The 19,698-nt window shown below is 41.5% G+C and overlaps 1 protein-coding gene across 1 annotated transcript; it reads left to right on the top strand.

Annotated features, from left to right (window-relative positions):
• The first annotated feature begins 1,211 nt into the window (after window positions 1–1,211).
• Ecrg4 (ECRG4 augurin precursor) lies at window positions 1,212–12,957 on the top strand. The gene is made up of 4 exons (XM_051152550.1): window positions 1,212–1,389; window positions 7,411–7,458; window positions 8,399–8,556; window positions 12,268–12,957. The coding sequence occupies exons 1-4, from the start codon at window positions 1,311–1,313 to the stop codon at window positions 12,427–12,429; spliced, it is 447 nt and encodes a 148-aa protein (XP_051008507.1). The 5' UTR covers window positions 1,212–1,310; the 3' UTR covers window positions 12,430–12,957.
• The last annotated feature ends 6,741 nt before the right edge of the window (window positions 12,958–19,698 follow it).

Here is a 19,698-nt window from a genome sequence, read left to right as displayed (position 1 = left end):
TACAGACCTAAAAAGGCAATTGAATTGTTTATATATTTTTGCAGAATGCAGAAATCTATTGGAAACTAAACCTGGTTCTCACCACTGTGCTCAGTCTACAGAGGGGAGAAAAAATTCTCTTCACTGACCAAGGAAGGACAAGAGGACAGGCAAGCTTCTGTAGCGGAGTTTCTCCCAGTGCTTTCTGAGGCACACCTTCAGCATCCCTGAAAACATTTTTACATAAAATTCAGATTTCTATGCCGCACTCAACACCTGAGAGATCAGAGGTGACCAGCAATGTGCACTAGCAAGCCCCTAACTCTCCTACACCTGTGCAAACCAAATAAGTATTTACATAACTCCCAGGTTCCCCTTTCTCTTCTTTTCCTTTGCTGGCTAAACTTTGATTTTCTCCTGCTGGCTGGAGAAACTCTCCTACATGCCTCTCCTTCATTTAAAACTGACAGTCTCTGTGAAGAAACTGAGCAGTCTGCAGACTCAGGCAAATCTTACTGGAAAAAGCCTCTAAAGCCAAGTTTCCATTCATCAATTGAAAACAGTTTGTCTTTGCTCCCCCAGCCTACTGCTGGGGATGGAATCCAGGTCCCTGAAGTGGTCAGGGTTGTACAACTAAATACCCGACAAGCCGGTCTTCACTTTTGTTGAGCACATTCACTGTTTTGCAACCTCCTTTGGTGGTCAAGCCTGCTACTGAGACAATTAGTGTTGTCTGCCTCCTTTTCCATTGCTCAAATGTCCCAGGGCAAGAGTGTGCACAATGGATGCAAAGTCTTTGCTAAAACTTTTGGAAAAATACTGGTCCCTCCAAGGCTTCTGAACTGCTGTGGTTTGAAGGGATGTGTTTTCTTGGACTATAGTTCTGAACCCAGAATGTTTCAAAATATCATAAAGGTTGCCCTGTGGGAGCCAAGCTTAACTACAGCTCAGGAATTAAGAACATTCCAAAGGCTACTTTAAAAGGCAAGGCCAAGAGCCTGGGGTGCTAGGGGAGGGTTGTGCTGGAAAGGAAACCCCTCAGGGGCGCACAGGGTGGGGGCAGGGGAGCTAGCATTCACTGTTGACAGCCTGGTTGGGCTGTGCTTGGCATCTGTCTGGCAGTCTCCCCTTTAGTCACGTGGCTTCTCCCAGAGACTGGCAGCAGATCCGCAGTGTGCTTGGAATTGTAGCTTGGACTGCAGCCTGGCCTGGCTTACTGCCCACCCGGTGGGTCCCGCCCCAGCAAGGACACCCGAGCTTTAGCGCCTGCTTCACTGAGCCTAGGTCCAGCTCCAGTTGTCCCTCCAGCCACTCTGTTGTGCCTTGGAGCCATGGCCACCTCATCTCTGAGGCCTGGAGTCCTGGCCCTGACTGGGCTGGCGCTGCTCCTTCTTCTGTGCCTGGGTCCAGGTAAGTGGGGGATGCCTGAAGGAGAGTGTTGGGGCTGCTGAGGAAGGAGATTGGAAAGGAGGTGCTGCATGCCTGCATATGATCCCCCTGTTAGCCTGGGCTGAACCAAGAAGGCGAGGCGTGGAACCAGTTCTAGGATTTTGTACTCCCAAGATCCGCAGCTGGTGCACTTGGGCATCCAGTGAAGGAATCGAATTCAAAGGGAACATTCTAGACTGAAGGGCAACCTTGGGCAAATGGAATAGGGGTCCGAAGCATCCACCAGAAGTGCTTACTCAGGAATTGTGGAGGCTTGAAGGGAGTGGTATTCACAGACAGGACAAGCTGCTCTTTTCCTCAATTTCCTTCCAGGTAGCTTGAGGCAACAGAGTTAATGGTATTCAGGCTGCAAAGCTGAGCTGGTGTTTCAGACAGGGCAAGAGCCAACTCTTAAAATTGAATAACTTAACTTTTTCTACTACGTTTATCTGCATTAACTGAATGTTTGAAAATCCCCAGTTCTTTCTACTTTAAAAGCACATTTGCAGCACAGCCAAAAGGAAGATCAGGCTTATATACCCAGAGCTCCACAGAAGCTCTTTCTGACCCTGTAAAACTTTCCTTTTGTGTGACCCTTTAGAGGTTACAAATTAACTCCTGTACATAGGAGCACCTTTGAGGTTTACAAATCTGGGAGACAGCAACCTGAGCCCAGATTTACTACCAAGAGAACAGTAGCTGGAAACACTAAGCTGTTTGCCCAGCACCTAAGACTGGTGTGTGTACCAGGACCAAGGGGTTGGGCATCACCAAACAGAAATGGGAGACACACTTGCTTTCTCTGTCGCTTCATTTTTGCTTTTTTGGAGAAGGCATGGTAAACCACACTCCAGGGTGAGGGGAGGCAGGGTCACTGCAGAGGGACCATGAAAACAAAAGGGAGTTTGTTCTAGTTGGAAGGATTACTGTTGCAAATGTCAGCAGTAACCTCATGTGAGCTAGCCTTGTGAATATGGGCTATAGGGCATTCATTTTCAACACTCATATTTTACTGAGTTAATTCCAAGAAGTGAGTGATTAGAATCCGTTACAGTATCAGCATCATTAAACTGAAATGTGAACTTTTTACAATGAAAAAAGAAAATACATTAAGTCTAAAAATGATTCTTCCCCCTCCCCCTTTTATCTTATGTGCATTGGTATTTTGATTGCATGCATGTCTTTGTACTTCATGCATGCAGTACCTGCTGAGTCCAGAAGAAGGTGTTGTAACTCTGGTACTGGAATGACAGAAGATTGCAAGCTGCTTTGTAGATGTGGAAATCAAACCAGGGTCCTCTGGAAAGAGCAGCCAGTTCTGTTAGCTTAGGGTCCATCTCTCTCTCTCCTCCAAACATGACTCTATGGAACCCAAGCACATTTCCTGAAGAGAATGATCACAGCCCTCTCTTGATCTGCTTCATAGGGGTCCTCACATTCAGAGTACTGTGGCTTGAGATTCTGAATATGCCCAGACCCCTGTGCATTCAACTCCAAGTGAGAAGATTTGATGCACACATGACTGCTTTTCCTCTCAGCCTAGAAATGACAGCCTGTAGTAAAATAGCCACAGCTCTCCTTTTGTTCTTTCTGCAAGCAGACTTAGCATGGTGTCCAGTTATATATATTAATATGTAGCTGAAGGTACAGAGTCATAATTCATGACATGGACTTCTCCAAGCCTTTAAGTTGCACAGCTGAGATTTGTTGTGGCAGAGCTTTCGTTCCTGAAGTACTAATGGCTCACAATTGCAAGAAATTGCAGGCTTGCTGTAACAGCCCAAACCTTGTGTCTCTTTCAGCATCAGACCACATTTCACTCATCGATTGTTAAGCACTTCTACAGAAGGCAAACAGATGGAGGGTGGTGTTTAATTTTGTGTGTACTCTACTGTACCTCATTAAAGATTGGCAAATGTTAGGATATTCATGAATGTTAATATTAGATCCAAGAATAGCTATCCGCTTTGGCAAATATTTTCATATATCTCTGCATTGACTTTTAGGATTTGGAGGGAAGCACAGCATTTAACAGCAGTCTCACCTTAAATGGTTAGATAATCATCTCTCCAGTAGCCTAGCCAGTTCTCAACTTTGTTGATTTATGCTCTGATGACTCAAGTAGTTCTTAATGGGGAATCTCCAGGAGCCCCTTGCTCCATCTTCATGTGGGCTCAGACACTGGAGATGTTACTCACTATCTTACTTACTTTTCTATTGCTGTGATAAAACAGTATGATCAGGAATACTTATAAAATAAAACATTCAGAGTTTACAGTTCCAGGGCATTAGAGACCATGGGAGTGGATTGAAGGTATGGCTGCAGTAATAGCTGAGAACATCTCAAACAAAAGGCAGGAGACAGAGAGGTTCCTTTCTCCAGGTTTCCTGTGTCCTTCTTCAACTGCAGAGAAGTGGCCTGATCAGGACAGTGACAAGTCAGAGATCAGACAGTTATTTCTTGATAGATGACTACCCTGAACTCTGTTGTTGTTTTAAAACAGAAACATTACTACAGGCAACTGTAAACAGACGGCAGACGCCACATACTCTGATGCCTGCTACTCTAACTCCTTAGCTCACTGGTCAGTATATACTGGCTCACTTGAGCAAGATGCCAGGACAATAACACCACTCATCCCTTAGCATGGCCCCTATAGATCCTTCCCAAGGAGTTTTTATGCTATCCATTCTCTAAAATTAGAATGGCCATACATTATTCTACAAGCACTTCTGAGAATGAAAGGAGGTGCTGTAAACCACAACTGCTGTAGCAGAGCCCAGAAAGGGTTGCCACTGCCATAAGATCACCAGGGAAGCATATGTGTGAGTTCTAACATCTTCCTTACTCCATCCAAGAGCACAGGGCAGGCTCTTTAGATGGTACTGCTGTACTGGCACTCAGCAGGCAACACTTATATACATGCTACATAGGTTAGGAGATGATGTTCTACATGGATTCTGCATAGTGAGAGTGATGTGGACTCAGAAATGTGGGGAGCATTAGGTACACTAACATATGCCCATGCCCACGCCCATGCACACGCGCGCACGCACACACACACACACACACACACACACACACACACACACACACACACACACACACACACAAAACCAGGTGTTGATTCTTGGCTTTGAATATTGACTTTTTTCTCCTCAATAGCATAGTAAACTATTTATGCACTAATTCTTACTAAAAAAGTCTTTGTCCAGCCTTATTAATGTATCATTGGTAGAGTACAGGTCTTTTAGCTGTTTTTCAGTGCTGAGGATTGATCCCCGGGCTCATCATACTGAGTGAGTGTTCACTGAGCTGCACTCAGAATCCAAAATGGGTATTCTTTGTTGTTTTTTCTTTTTTAGTTTTAAAATTATCATACAAAGTAACGAGTTTCATTATGTCCACTTCTTACATGCTTTGGCCCTCTTCCTCTGCTTTCATCCACACCCTGTCTTTTCCTGGTTGGCCTTTCATCCTTCCTCTCTGCAGTCAACCTTTCATATCACAAGATACATCTTTATTATTGTGGAAGTTTGAATAGAAATGACTCCCATGGACTAATATATTTAAATATATTTAATATATTTAAATGTTTCGTCCCCAGTTGGCAGAATTGTATGGGGAGATTTCAGGAGTGTGGCCTTGTTGGAGGAGGTGTGTCACTGAGAGTGGGCTTTGAGTTTTCAAAAGCCCAGTTAGTTCTCTTTCTCTGTCTACCTCCTGATTATGGATTGGGTATAAACTCTCAACTACTGTTCCAGTGTCATGCTTGCCTGTTTGCTGCCATGCTCCTTGCCATGATAATCACTTACTCTCTGAAATTGTAAGCTCTCACTAATGATTTTTTTCTTTAAATTGCCATGGCCATAGTATTTTTCACAACAATAGAAAAGTAATTAAGACAAATTACCCTCCCACCTTTTGAATTTTCTCCTTTCCCTCTCATGTTCCCCTTTCTAGATTTATGGCCTACACCCAAGCTGTATACATACATATGTAAAAGCACACACATATAAATTAAAATCTTGGTTCTGCATGAGAAAATGTGTTATTTTGCTTTTCTGTACCCTGGTTTGCATTAACTATCAGCTTTGCACAGCCTAGAATCACTGAAAAGAAAAAGAGTCGCAAATGAGTAACTGTCTTTATCAGCTTGCTCTGTGATTATGTCTGTGATGTAATATCTTGATTGTTAATCCATATAGAAGGACCCAGATCATTGTGAGCAGTGACATTTCCTGGGTAAGTTGTTCTGGCCTGGCTAAGAAAGCTAGCTGAGTATGGTCCTCAGTGAGCAAGTCAGAGAGTGAGCCAGGAAGTAGTATTCCTCCCTTCAGGCTCTTTCTCTAGGTATCTACACTGACTTCCCATAGTGATGAACTGGAATTTTAATCCAAACAAACTCTTCTCTCCCCTAAGTTTCTTTTGGACATAGTGTTGTGTCATAGCAAAAGGAACCAAACCAGAACTCTCAGTATGACTTATCTACCTTAACATAATGATCTCCAAGTTTATCAATTTTTTTCCTGAAAACGGCATGATTTAATTTTTCATTATGGTTACATAAAATCTCATTGTGTTTCTGTACCAGTTTCTCTATCCATTTATCTGTGAATGTACATCTAGGCTGGTTCCATTTCCTAGCTATTGTGAATCTTGTAGCAATAAACACATGTGTTCAAATATGTTGGTGCATTTAAAAATATTCAATATCCTTAGCCACCAGGAAACTACCAATTAAAACTGAAGTAATTCCATCCTGCTCCAGCCAGAATGGCTATCATCTAGAGAACAGATGACAGCATGTGCTGGACAGCATGGAAGAAAAACATTTATTTACTACTTGGAGGAGTATAAACTGGTATAACCGCCATGGAAACCAATGTGGATGTTTCTCAGGAAACTAGAAATAAAATTATTATATGACCAGTTATACAATTCATGGATACATACTCAAAGCAAGTTCTTAATCTCATCTGAGCTAGACGGAAGCAAAAGTTCATTGTTTTCCCAGAAACCCTGGACTGAGAAATTAAGAATCCTGCTGGCAAGACAGCACCACTACCTTGCTGTGCCCTTCTCCATCTTGGGTCCCCATGGCTGTTCCAGACACCTGTAGATGCTCTGTTTCCTATTTAGGATGCCGGGGTTGTTTTCTTCAGGGGCTTTGGGTCCACCTTTCATGAAACCAAGTCTGTGTACAACTCTTAGGGATCAGCTCACTGAATGGAGCATGTGTTCTTTCAGGTTAGGCATACTATTATCTATCAAATTATCACAGTGATTAGTTTTACTCTTTTAAAACTGAGAATACCCAACAGATAATGCTCCCCTCCACAATAAAGCTGGAGTGGAGGACAATCAGTGCAAGTTGCAAAGCTGTGCAGCAATTTTAAAGAGCCAAGAGTCGCTTGTTCCTAAATTTCCCTTAGAAGCCTCATCTCTACCTGGCTCTGTCTCATGGGGCTGCCCAGCCTGTATGTATCAGTATCATGGGTGTAGACCCCACTTTGAGTCCAGTATGAGACTATCTGAATGTACGTGAAAAGCCACACCTGCATCCAAATAAGCTTACCTCTGAAATTCCCAAGGGGCTATTCCTAGTGGATTATAAAATGGGATGCGGGGCACTATAGACCCTATTACAACAGGAAGATAATGGTTGTGGGAGATGCACATGATGAGCGGCTTCCTTACAGTAAGACACCGGGACTAAAAAACACAATGCTATTTTAGCAAGCAGAAGCTCAAGTAGTAATACCCTTTCCATCTATGGGCTCTGTCATCAGTAATGTCATCATATGTATTATGTCTATGTCATCACCATGCAATATTTTTCTTGTGTGGTAAGTACCCAAAACAAATTAAATACTATAGATTTGTTAAGTCAGGGCAGGGGTCTGCAGTTCTTATTTACAACTCTGATTTTTGCACTAAACAAAGTGCAAAAATTCCAGGGATTATGGCCTCTGAACTGCTTTCTGATGTTGTTTATGTAGGTGGCATAAATGGAAACAAACTCAAGACAATTCTCCAGAAACGAGAAAGTAAGTCTGCCTCAAGTGAGTAAGGGGTATGTCCACACCTAACTGCAAGTAGTGGAACAGCAATGGCAAATATGTCCATGGAGGCCCTGTGCTTGGAATATGATAAAGAGTGTTAGCTCTTTAAAAGGCTTGCGGATCTGGTGGGCTCATTCTGTGGGTATGTGGTGTGGCATTCCACTAGATAAGTATATTACCAGTAAATGCTGGCATTTTCCTCCAAAGGATGTCAGTGTAAATTCGGAAAGAGTAGAACAATGTTAACTGAACGTTGATTGTTTTAGACTGGTTAAACACACCCGGGCTGAAAACAGTATGGTTCAGGGATAGAATGGCATCTTTGGCACTCTGCCTATCCAGTCAGCAATTAGGAAAATGCATCCCATGGAGAAACCTTTTTATTACTAACTTCTGCTGAAAAAAAAGTTCCTGTCTTATGTGGTATCACAGCAGGGTGACTACAACTCAGAGCAATCCATTGCACAGTTTATGAAAAACTAGAAAAGAGTTTAAAGCTTTCCAACATGAGGAAATAATAAGCATGTAAAGGGAAGAAAATACCAATTAATCTAGCTTGATCCTTGCATATGTGTGTTTGTATACAAACACAGAAGTGGTTAAACCATATTAGCATTCTAATAACAGCTTGGGCTAGAGAAAAGCCCAGTAGTAGCTAAGAGCACAGGTTTTATTCCCAGCACCCACATGGTGTTTCACAACTATCTATGACTCTGATTCAGGGAGTTTGACTCCCTCTTCTGGCACTTGCTGGACTGCATGCACATGCAGCCCAAACACACATGCAGACAATACTTCCATACACATAAAACAAATATAAACCTTTTAAGACATAGGGGGAAAATTTTTTCCAATAGTAAAGAATTTTTTTTTTTTCCTAAAAGAAATGACTCTTTCTTTGGCTTTGGCGAACTGATCTTTTCAGATCCTGTTTCATTCAAGACTAATATGGCTATTGCTGAGAACACGGCGAAGAAATTCCTAGGTGGCCTGAAGCGTGCCAAGAGGCAGCTGTGGGATCGTACACGGCCTGAGGTGCAGCAGTGGTACCAGCAGTTTCTGTACATGGGCTTTGATGAGGCGGTGGGTATACTTTCCTGCTGGGGGCCTTGGACACTACAGGGCATGCTGTGGGGGGACAGAGGCCTGATCTGGGGAAGAAAGAAGGCCTGGGAAGTTAGGCTTTGCTCCTTATTTTAGTCCGTTCTCTGTTGGTCTATCAAAATACCTGAAGCTGAGCACTTTTAAGAAAGGAGTTCATTTCTAGCTTTTTAGTATATGGTCTGATGTCACCATGTACTGGCTCTAGTGAGAACATTTTGGCAAATGGTGTCATAATAGCAGGAGTATATGTTTAAAAAAACCAGCCACCTTTAAATCTAAAAGCAAGCCTAAATTTTCTTTATTCATTTATCTGTTTGTTTGTTTATTGAGACAGTGTCTTGTGCAGCCTAGCCTGGCCTCAAACTCACTATGTAGCCAGAGAAGATATTGAACTCCCAAGTGCTGACACCACTGACTTTTATCACTGTCAGTTCTTACAAGAACTAATCCACATTACACAGAATTAGTACTTTTAATGGGTAAAGCCATCATGACCTAATTACTTTGAACCATGGCTTTGCTTCGTAAAGATCCCAGTCCTCCAGCACTGCCACACTGGGACCAAGCTTCTAGCAGTGAACCCTAGGAGCACACAAACCATAGCTAGCCAAGCCACAGTGCTTTTTATTCCAAATGTATCAGCCCACTCTGCACTGTATTCTAGCTGTCCAGAGAAAGGAAAGATCCAGGGAATCTGTGAGCCAAATGGCTATATCTCAGTTTCTTGAGCCCTGAAATGCCTTGAGCCAAGAAATGCCTTGAGCCCTGCTGTCCACTTTTGACTGTGTATTCTCAAAATAACTCACTAAATTTGAACATCTTTGTCCAGAAATGGATGAAACAAGATGGGCATATGGACTCATCAAGACCACGCAAAGAGATTTTTTTAAATGAGTGTTACAGTGAGGTTATTCTTGTAGGCATTTAGGGTAAATTTCATCATTGCACTTGTGAGTAAAGCTGCTTTGCACCAGTGGGCAAAGTCAGTAAGTAACTGTTTTATGAGACTGTTTAAAATCACATATTCTTGTCTTGGCTGCAGGTACAGGCAAGAGGGCAACAGGACAGACACTCTAGATTGCATTCCCTGAAGTCTGTCCAGAGTGGCTGAAGAGTCCAAGTTAGACCATGCAGCCTTCTTCCCAGGGAGCATCTGCAGCAGTGTAGCTGAACACATTCTTCTAAATGGGCATGTGACTCACAGAGTGTTTGACATATGGTACAGGGTAGAAAAGCTTCCTTTCTATTGTAGCACAGAACAAAGAATGTGGCTGCATCATCTCTTCCTTCCTATTCCCAGCTTCTGTACATATACATCTCTCAGTACCTAAATGCCCCTTTACTAATTAAATATGTCTTCTTTTGCTGTAACTACATACTTAAACCAAAACCTGTGCCAGGAGTACCTGAAATACTTAAACAGATGACTTTATTTAACATTTTTCACAACTCAAAGGACATTGCTGTGTGTCAATTACTCCTTTCTTAGGTCCATGTTCTGCCTGGTGAAGTTACTGGGAAACAGGTGGACTCATAATGAAAGGCTCTTATGATAGTCAAGTTGCACATCTTCAGAAGTCCTCAGGAGGGTACCCATGTTCTCAAGTTATCATCAGCATCTCGTGTTTTATAATATTTAAGTATATTCATTTATCTGGTAGATAAGAGTGTTATATCATCATTTAGTAGTAGTTTGTACCTCTTTGATGACCACCACTAAATAGATATTAAATTTTTTGTATGGATAAATGGCAAAAACAAAAGGGAAGGATTGAGAGAAGCTGTAATGATTAAGTTTGCATTAAAAGACCACAAGGAACTAAGTTCAGATGCCATGGGTGGTGTTCTTTGGCACTGGAATGGCACCACCCCTCTCCATATTTGCCCCTGCTCATATTCAAACTTGAACCTGTCTTATTTCTATATTCATAAATATTCTTAAAGTGCATTTAAAAATACACATTTTAAGCTCTAACCTCAAACCTTATAAGAAAACCCAGGCAGTAAGATTATTTTACTCTGAGCTCAAAATGTGGCATTGTGAATATTTCCAGGCTAGAGAGACAGGGAGGTAAAAATAGCTCTGTGTCCTCTTCCTTGAGGCAGCAGTTATGGGAGGCTCTAAAGATGAAGATATTAGGCAGCAAACAGATGAGGAATCAGAATCAGTGCCTCAGGGTGAAGGCTACATAGGTGGGGGCATAGCACTAAGCAAAAGTGGGCCCCAGATCCCCAGTTCATGGCCTAGCCTAGGGTTTCAGCTTCACAGAGTCCGTCTTCAGTCTTTGGTAAGTTCGAATCACTACAATCTAAAATGCCTCCAGCACACCTACCTTACTATCTTCTTAGATCAGACACATGGTCAGGAGCCAACTGGGAGCCTCTAACTCACTGCAGCATCCCTGGAGAGGCTCATCCTACACAGCACTGCAGAATCCTCCCTATGGGATACACATTGCTTTCTCATTATCCTAATCCAAAGACAAAAAAGTACAAGCTGGAATTGTATTTAGCATTCCCTGGCTATTCCACTAAAATGAAAATAGATTCTTGAGATCCAACTACTAGAAAATTCAGTACAAGAGGCTAGAATGGTGCCAGAAAACCTGCATTTTTCCAGTCTCAGTGCAGGACTTTACAGCCATAGCCTGCAGCCCAAACTGCTCAGCCCTCTCCCATCTCCTGTCTGTCTTTGCTATCTCCTTAATATTTCATCCTCACCCTAGATCAACAAGTGAAAGTTGTCAACACAATTCATCTTGCTCTTTCACCATCACTTCAGAAATATTCTAAATATTCTTCTTTTCCTTTTGGAAAGGCAATTCATAGCAAAGAACAGTTGCTGGAGGAGGCCTTACTCATTGCTAATCCTTTCTGTGCCTTTTTCATTTTTATTAACAGCAACTGTCTCCTTTCATAATTATCTCCAATAGACTGCAAGTTTCTTGTAAGCTATGACTCCCTATCTTGCTTTGGGCATTCTTCAGTGCTTGCTGCACAAAGCCTGACACCCACAGCTCATTTCACAACTTGCACAATGAACACTTATGCCTGTGCACACACAAACCAAGAACATGTGTGTTTAAGATGAACCATCTGAGGTGTCCCAGATGCCCTGTTCCAGAGCTGTAAGATGGCAATGGTTGACTTCATTCAAATGGTGAGCCAAGTACAGGAATAGGCCAGGAGGGTAAGAGGACATCTATCATAGTGACGTGAATGACAGTGAGCGCCAGCCAAGTTGTTACTGCATTTGACATATGCACATTATTTTTTAGAGATAGGGTTTCTCTGTGTAGCCTTGGCCATCTGGACTTGCTTTATAGACCATGTTAGCCTTGAATTTACAGAGATTCAACTGCCTCTTTCTCCCTGAGTGCTGGAATTACAGGTGTGTACCACTGCACCAGGCTGACAGATGCACATTTTGTTTACCTTATAAAAAGAAAAACTATGCAGAGGTATAGAGTATGTCTTGGGGTAGTGGGAATTATCAAAGTATAGGCATAGAGTTATTTGGTGGGGTGATAGCTCATACTGGTATCCTAAGGCTGGATTGGCCTGTGAATAAAATATAACAAGCAGCTGTCATAACACTGATTGTGAATCACTGATAAAATGCCACTTAGAGAAAAGTCATTATTTCTGTGTATCTTTAAATCCATTCTTTATCATTCTCTTTTCCTCCAGAAATTTGAAGATGATGTCAACTATTGGCTAAACAGAAACCGGAATGGACATGATTACTATGGTGACTACTATCAGCGTCATTATGATGAAGATGCAGCCATTGGACCCCGCAGCCCAGAAAGCTTTAGGCATGGAGCCAGTGTCAACTATGATGACTATTAATCTCCCTTGCTGAGGTGCCACAGAGCCTGTGCCTTGCTTCAGTAGACCTTTTCTTTCCATATCATGTGAACATCAAGGGCTAAAGGAAGGAGTATAAGTGCTGTTTGCATTTCATGCATGTGCTTAACAAAATGTCTCATTTAAAAATAGAAATAAAAACATTTTTTGCAAAGTATCAGAATTCACTTGGGAGAAAATTGAGCCTTAACAATTCTAATCACCTCCATTTTTGAAGTTAGCATACCATCTGAGGGCCTGTATATTTACTTCCAGAAACCCTGTCAGCATCCAGTCACAGCATGAGTAAAAGTCATGGGTCTCTGTTTGTTAAAAGCCAGTCTGTATTAAATGAAAAACATTGATTCAACAGAAAAATCCAGTTGGCAATGAATGTTAGTCTTGGATATGATCTAGAGAGTTTTAATCACTGGACAGGCATTAGGGTGCTTTCTCTGCTCAGGGTTGCAAGCCTGATTTAATAAACTATACAAGAAAGGTAGTGAAAACTGACCAGAAGTTTCATGGATCTCAGAATCACATTTACATATATTTTTAAAATGTGCTTCAATTAACCAAGAAATATTTTTTGATGGCTTGAAATTTCTCATTGAATTTAAACAGCTTGAGTGAAGGAAAAGAGAAGTGATATTGGGATGGGGAGAAGAGAAGGAGGAAGGAGAGGAATGAAGATGGAGCCTGGTCCATCCCAAAGGCATACAGGAGATGGTTGAAAAGGGGCCTTTCAGAATGGGTGTCATAGTTTGGTGGGTTGCAGCACTCTCTGATGGCATAATAAAAGTGTATTACTCTTTTCCTAAAATTATATGCCATTTTTGTACATCATCTCTGCAACACTGAGACTTACAAGATCTAGGTAATAAATTACCTCTTCTTAGCAAAGAGTCTTGCCTTCAAGATGCAGTGTTTCTGAGCATTCATACATGAAGGTCCTTCTGAGGACACATAACTTCTGCAAATAACAAGTGTGATAAACATACAGGACATAAAATTTCCCATTTAAAGGCAAGTGTAGTGGCTCATGTCTGTAATCCCAGCACTCTGGAAACTGAGTAAGAAAGATTTCTAAAGTCCAAACAGTGTGAGAAGTTGTCTGAAACAAACAAACAAAAATAAGCATTTAGCAATTTCTAAGTGTCCATTTCAGTGGGATCAAGTTCATTTTTATTGTTGCACAACCATCACCACTGTGACCTCTAGAACATTTCCATCACTCCAAACCCAGTTCTGCCCCAATTATTCACACCTCATAGGTCCTTTTCTTATCTTAATGTTTTTCAGTTATTACACACAATGATGGGTTTCTTTATGATTATTTCACAAGCACAATCACTTTACTTTTGTTCACCCTCTCATCTACCTCAGATGCCTTCATCTTCCAAAGTGCCTTCCCCTGTTTTCATGTCTCATATATATACATGTAAACCAGGATTCTGCAGGAAAGAAAATATATATTTGTTTTTCTTTCACCATATTTCCCTCCATCTTCCACACCTTTTAGTCTGCTTTCTCCTCACAGCTTCCTTTCACACACACACACACACACACACACACACACACACACACACACACACACACACACACACACACTTAACTGGACCAGAATAACACTCAAAACCACACATAGATGTTATCAACCTACAACCTACACCATAAATGTTGCTTTCAACATTTATAGTGGATGTTTGTTTTATTTAAGGATTCATTTAACCTGTTGGTTGTTTTTAGCAAATGATTACCACAACACACACATATATTGTTCTGAGTCAGGGGTATGGAAAAGTACATGGTTTAAGATTAAAACTATGCATTTAGCTAAGGTTGTAAAAGTGATTACACAAGAAATCTAGGCAAGTAAGGCTGGTTACACTGTGCCTTAAAGTCAAGTTAAAGTTAAAGCAGGCTGAGTACAAAGCAGGGAAGCAGATTGAGGGTACTTTTAAATGGCTTCAAGGCAGTGGGCTAGGTCTGCCAAAGTTCAGTTCTAAAGGCAAGTGCTATTTTCAAAACAGACTTTATTGTTTATTTATAAGGAATTTTCCCTTTTTTTCAAAGCATAGAGAACATCTCATCATGGAATCTGTGCATGTAACAGTGTGTCCCACAATATATCCCTCTGTCCACACATCTTCACTTGCAAATATTCATTGCAAATGCCATTGGTCTGATTTGAGATCTCTGGTGTCTGTGACACCAGATATTCTGGATCATCATCTGGATTATCATCGGGAGTCCTCCCAGCTATCTTGCTGTTGTCCTATCAAAGGACAGTTTTGACAGTCAGGGGAAACTGAGGCAAGTGACCTGGTGTCAGCAGACAGGGCCTGAGTGTTAATAGCTCCTGGCATCTGGGGTTAACAGTAGCCTTTGTTTGAAGCAATAGGAAATTTAACTCTTTTGGCTCCAGAACTTTACAACTGGTGAGAAACTCTGAAACTCTCTTTAAATTTCTCCTGTGGGGTCTGATGGCTCAGCGGTTAAGAGCACTGGCTGTTCTTCCAAAGTCCTGAGTTTAATTCCTAGCAACCACATGGCGGCTCACAACCATTTATAATGAGATCTGGTGCCCTCTTTTGGCATGCAGGCAGAATACATAATAATAATAACTAAATCATTCTCCACAGTTATGTAGAGCGTATGACTCTGCCATGAACTCTGGTGCCTTCCTCTCAGCATGCTGGATGCTGACTTCCTGCATCCTTCATGTTCCAGAACCAAGTGCTTTAGTTGCTGTTCCTCATCAGAACAGGAAAGCTCCGAGGACAGCCTCAAAGAAAGCTTTGGATTCCAATTGGCCTAGCATTTCAGACTGTCCCATACAGGACTTCTATTAAGCCTGGAATTTCTCAACATTTAGAAACTAGAACACAAATACTATTCCTGGGTATTTAACCATTTTCCCCAATCTTATTTGGGCCCCTACAAAGGTATTATTTGCTCAAAATCACTACAAGAAACCTTAAGAGAATGATACCCTATTTCCCCTTGGGGGTGGGTGGGTAGGTGTTTGGTTTCTCTTTTGGACTACAGATGATCATTTTCATTGGGAGTTGGTTATAAGATAGTTGGCCTATAAGATATTGGCCTTATTCAGAGAGAAAACAAGGTTGGACTCATGAATGTCTCTCTTTTCCTTTATCTCTCTTTTGTAAGTATGGAAATAGGGTCTGAAAAGAAAGAATGGGGAATATAGAAATATACAGGGATGATAGGGGAGAAAAGTAGATTATTGAATCTACTCCTCCTATGCTGAACTGCCTGGACTTGATTTTATTGTTATGAGTCCTAGACATAAGACAGACTTGGACATCAAGCCAGGCAGCAAGCTAGAATGAGTAAAGGCCTGTCATCTGCTCTGTCTCTGACGGATATAAAAATACCACAACCAACAAGGTGTCTTTTTGTCCATTGCCATTGAGTTAGAATTTTCTTTATCAGTTCACCCATTGATGGACGTCAACGCTGGTTATATATCTTGGTCATTGTGCATAGTGCAGCAGTAAACATGGATGTATATGTGTCTCTGTGATATGTTGATGTAAATGCAGGCATGGTGTATTTGGGTTGTGTGAAGTTCTGTGATTTTGGAAATTACCACTGGCTGCACTAATTTATATATCCATATGACCCCTAATAGAAGAGTCCAGCATGTAAGGTGAGGGATCTCACCTCACACCCTCTCCAACACTGTAGGAATGCACATCTTTACTTTCTTTATGAATGAATTTGACTGCTCTGGCTACGTTACCTACATAGAATTTTTCAGTGTTGTGGTTTAAATATAGAATGCCCTCCCTCCACAGGCTCACACAAGGAATACGTGGTTCCTAGGTCATAGTACCATTTAGGAGTTTGTGATAAAGTTAGGAACCAGAGCCTACCTAGAGAAATAGGTGCTAAGTGGAGCATGGCTCTGAAGGATTTATCTGGTTCCCAGTCCCTTCTCATATGTTCCTGACTGTCATAATGAAACAGCTCCAGTCTACCATGACCAGCGCATCACAATGGACTAAACTCTCTGAAACTGTGAGTCTAAATAAACTATTTCTCTTTTTAAAGCATTTGTCAGATGTTTTTCATAGCAACAAAATTTGACTTAGACAAACAGTTTATATATCCACATGACACTTACATAGAGTTCAGTGTGTATGTGTGTGTTTCTATGCATGGATTATATGGTGTTGTAGCATATACCAATGTTTCCTTCTATGCCAAGGTAGAGCAGCATCCTGCTGTAGCTGACACTGCACTGCTGCTCAACCTTCACCTGCTAATGACACAGCTAGGTAGTCAACCTTTTTCAGTTACGACTTATGTCACTGTATTTGTTTCAGTTCCCTTTAGGACTGGTAGAACACACAGTAATTCCATGTTTAATTTTTTGAAGACTTATCACACTCTGTTCTGTAATTTAACAGTTCTGCTATTTTACAATCTCATTTTTTGACTCATATTGAGGTAGCTCAAACCTCAGTGAAATGTTAAAGGGAAGGGAGTCCGGGTCATTTTGCCAGAAGACACCTTTGCTTTATTTTTGATCTAAAAAAGAGTGCTGTTTTCTTCACTAATTATATTTTCTGATTTTGGTAGATGTCTATATTAGCCAGAATTCTCCAGAGGGAAGAACCAATAGGCTAGAATTATCCATATAAAGTATGGATCTTTTTAGAGTAACTTACACAATCATATGATGTTGTTAGAATGGCCAGCTGCAAGCAGAAGATCCAGGTAGGCAGTTACACAATTGAGTTCAAGAAACCTGAAGTCCTACAATCAAGCAGGCTAGTGAACCAAACACCAGTCCCAGACAGAGGGTCCACAGGACACTGAAAAGACACTGATACAAACACCTGAATCCATATAGCCAAGGAACTCTGCTTCTGTTGTCCATTTTGTGGTCTGCTTTCTGCAGAAAGAAAACCCAGGGGGTAGATGTTCTTGTTTGGATTTTATTGCTGCCAAGAGATACCATGACCATAGAAATTCTTATAAAGGAAAACATTTCATTTGGGCTGGCCTACAGTTTAGAGGTTTATTCCATTACTGTCATGGCAGGAGCATGGCAGCAGGAAGGCAAACGTGGTGCTGGAGAAGAAGCTGAGAGTTCTATCTATTGATCTACAGGCAACTGGAGATGGTGTGCTACACTGGGTATAGCTTGAGCATAGGAGACATGAAAACTCATCCCCACAGTGATATACTTCCTCCAACAAGGCCATGCCTACTTCAACAAGGCCACACGTTCTAATAGTGCATGTCCTATGAGCAAAGCATTGAAACACATGAATCTATGGGGGATATACCTATTCAGACCAACACAGTAGGGGAGATCTACTGTTTATTCTATCTTTCTCACCTAGGCTCTTACACTACCAAATGGTGCTGCACGCATTCAAGGCGCATCATACCCACATACTTCACTGATCCACATCCTAATCTTTGGAGACATCCACAAAGATACTACAGGAAGGACACTCTCCCAGTGCTGACACTGTCCCTCAGGCCAATAATATTACATCATTGGGTAATTCTTCCAGTAAAAGTAATTTTTCTAAAAATATACCAAAAGAATTGAATTTTAATGTGAAACGAAAGTCAGGCACGGTGGTGCACACCTGTAATCCCAGCACTCAGAGAGGCAGAGGCAGGCGGATCTCTGAGTTCAAGGCCAGCTTGGTTTACAAAGGAAGCCCAGGACTGCCAAGGCAAAGCATTTTTAGAAATGCTGTCTCTAAAAACAACAACAACAACAAACAAACAAAAAATTCAAGATTTCCTTGTTTTCAATAACTGAATAGTATTCCATTGTGTAAATGTACCACAGTTTCTTTATCCATTCTTTGATTGAGGGACATCTAGGCTATTTCCAGATTCTGGCTATTACAAATAAAGCTGCTATGAACATAGTTGAGCATATGTCTTGTGTATGGTGAAGTATCTTCTGGGTATATGCCCAGGAGTTGTATAGCTGGGTCTTGAAGTAGCACTAATCCCAATGGATGGGAGTAGAAAAGATAATCCTGAGTGAGGTAATCCAGACCCAGAAAGGCACTAGTATATACTCACTTATAAGTGGATATTAGCCCAACATAGATGTCCTCTGAGAGACTCCACCCACTGGGGGATCGGGACAGATACTAGGACTTGAAGCCAGACTCTGAGCAGAGCATTGAGAATTGTATGGAAGATTGGGGGAATGGAAGGAACCCGAGGGGTTAGAAGCTCCACAAGGAGGCCCTCCAGGCTGGAGGATCTGGACACAGTTGGGCCAGCACAAACTGATGCACCAATCAAAGACAGTGTATGCAGAGAACCAGTGAACTTAGACCCCATGTTCAGGCGTAGTTGATGGACAGCTGTTTCTCCACACCAGGGGGTGGCTGCAGCTGAATGTCTGACATGCACTCTGGTGCCCATGATTTGATCACTACCACTTTGCAGGACCTGCCTTGCAAGCACACAGAGCAAGGGGATGCAGGCTATCCTGAAGAGACTTGAGTTTGTGGCCACACAGTAGAAAAGGAGAGCTGCCCCTGTCAGAGGTCTAGGGGAGAGGAATAGGGCAGAAGAGCTTGGAGGGAAGGTGGGAACGGGAAGATAAGAGCAAGGGGATAACAATCAGGATGTAATGTGAATAAGTTATAATAAATAAAATATTTGAAAAGTAAATAAAAACCAAAAAAGTTTAAAGTGAAATAATATAACATTTAAAAAAAAAAGGTTAATATGGATAATTTCATTAATAAAAATTCTAGTACTAGTCAATTAATTAATCAACTAAATTAATTCATCAGTTTAATTTCTGGGATAAATCTAACTTGACCATAGTAGAGATTTCTCTTATTGTTGGATCTGTTTTGTGGCATCTGTTTGGAAATTCTGTGTCCTGTTTCTTCACTTCTGGTTTTGTTGGATTCAGTTCCACTGTCAAGGTAACAGTGAACTCAAAATGAATTGGGGGTATTTTTCCTGAGACTCTCTGTGTGATTGATATGAAAGAAGCTTCTCTTTACAGCAAATGGAGACCATCAAATAAACCACAAATTGACATGCTGCAGAAACTGCTAGATTGTGGGGAGCTAGACCCCATAGGATGCATCTACATCTTAGTTCCTGATCTGTGTTTCAGTGAACATCAGAGAAGAGGAGGTGCAAAGACTGTGAGATCCAGAGTACCAGGAAGACTGCTGTGAAACACTAACATCCTAGAAATGCCTCCATAAACAAGACTGGAATGAGGGCAACATCAAT

Source organism: Acomys russatus, chromosome 11 (genome assembly GCF_903995435.1).
Source record: "Acomys russatus chromosome 11, mAcoRus1.1, whole genome shotgun sequence".
NCBI lineage: Eukaryota > Metazoa > Chordata > Mammalia > Rodentia > Muridae > Acomys > Acomys russatus.
The sequence above is the reverse complement of the archived record's forward strand: the minus strand, read 5'-3'. Positions and strand labels throughout refer to the sequence as shown.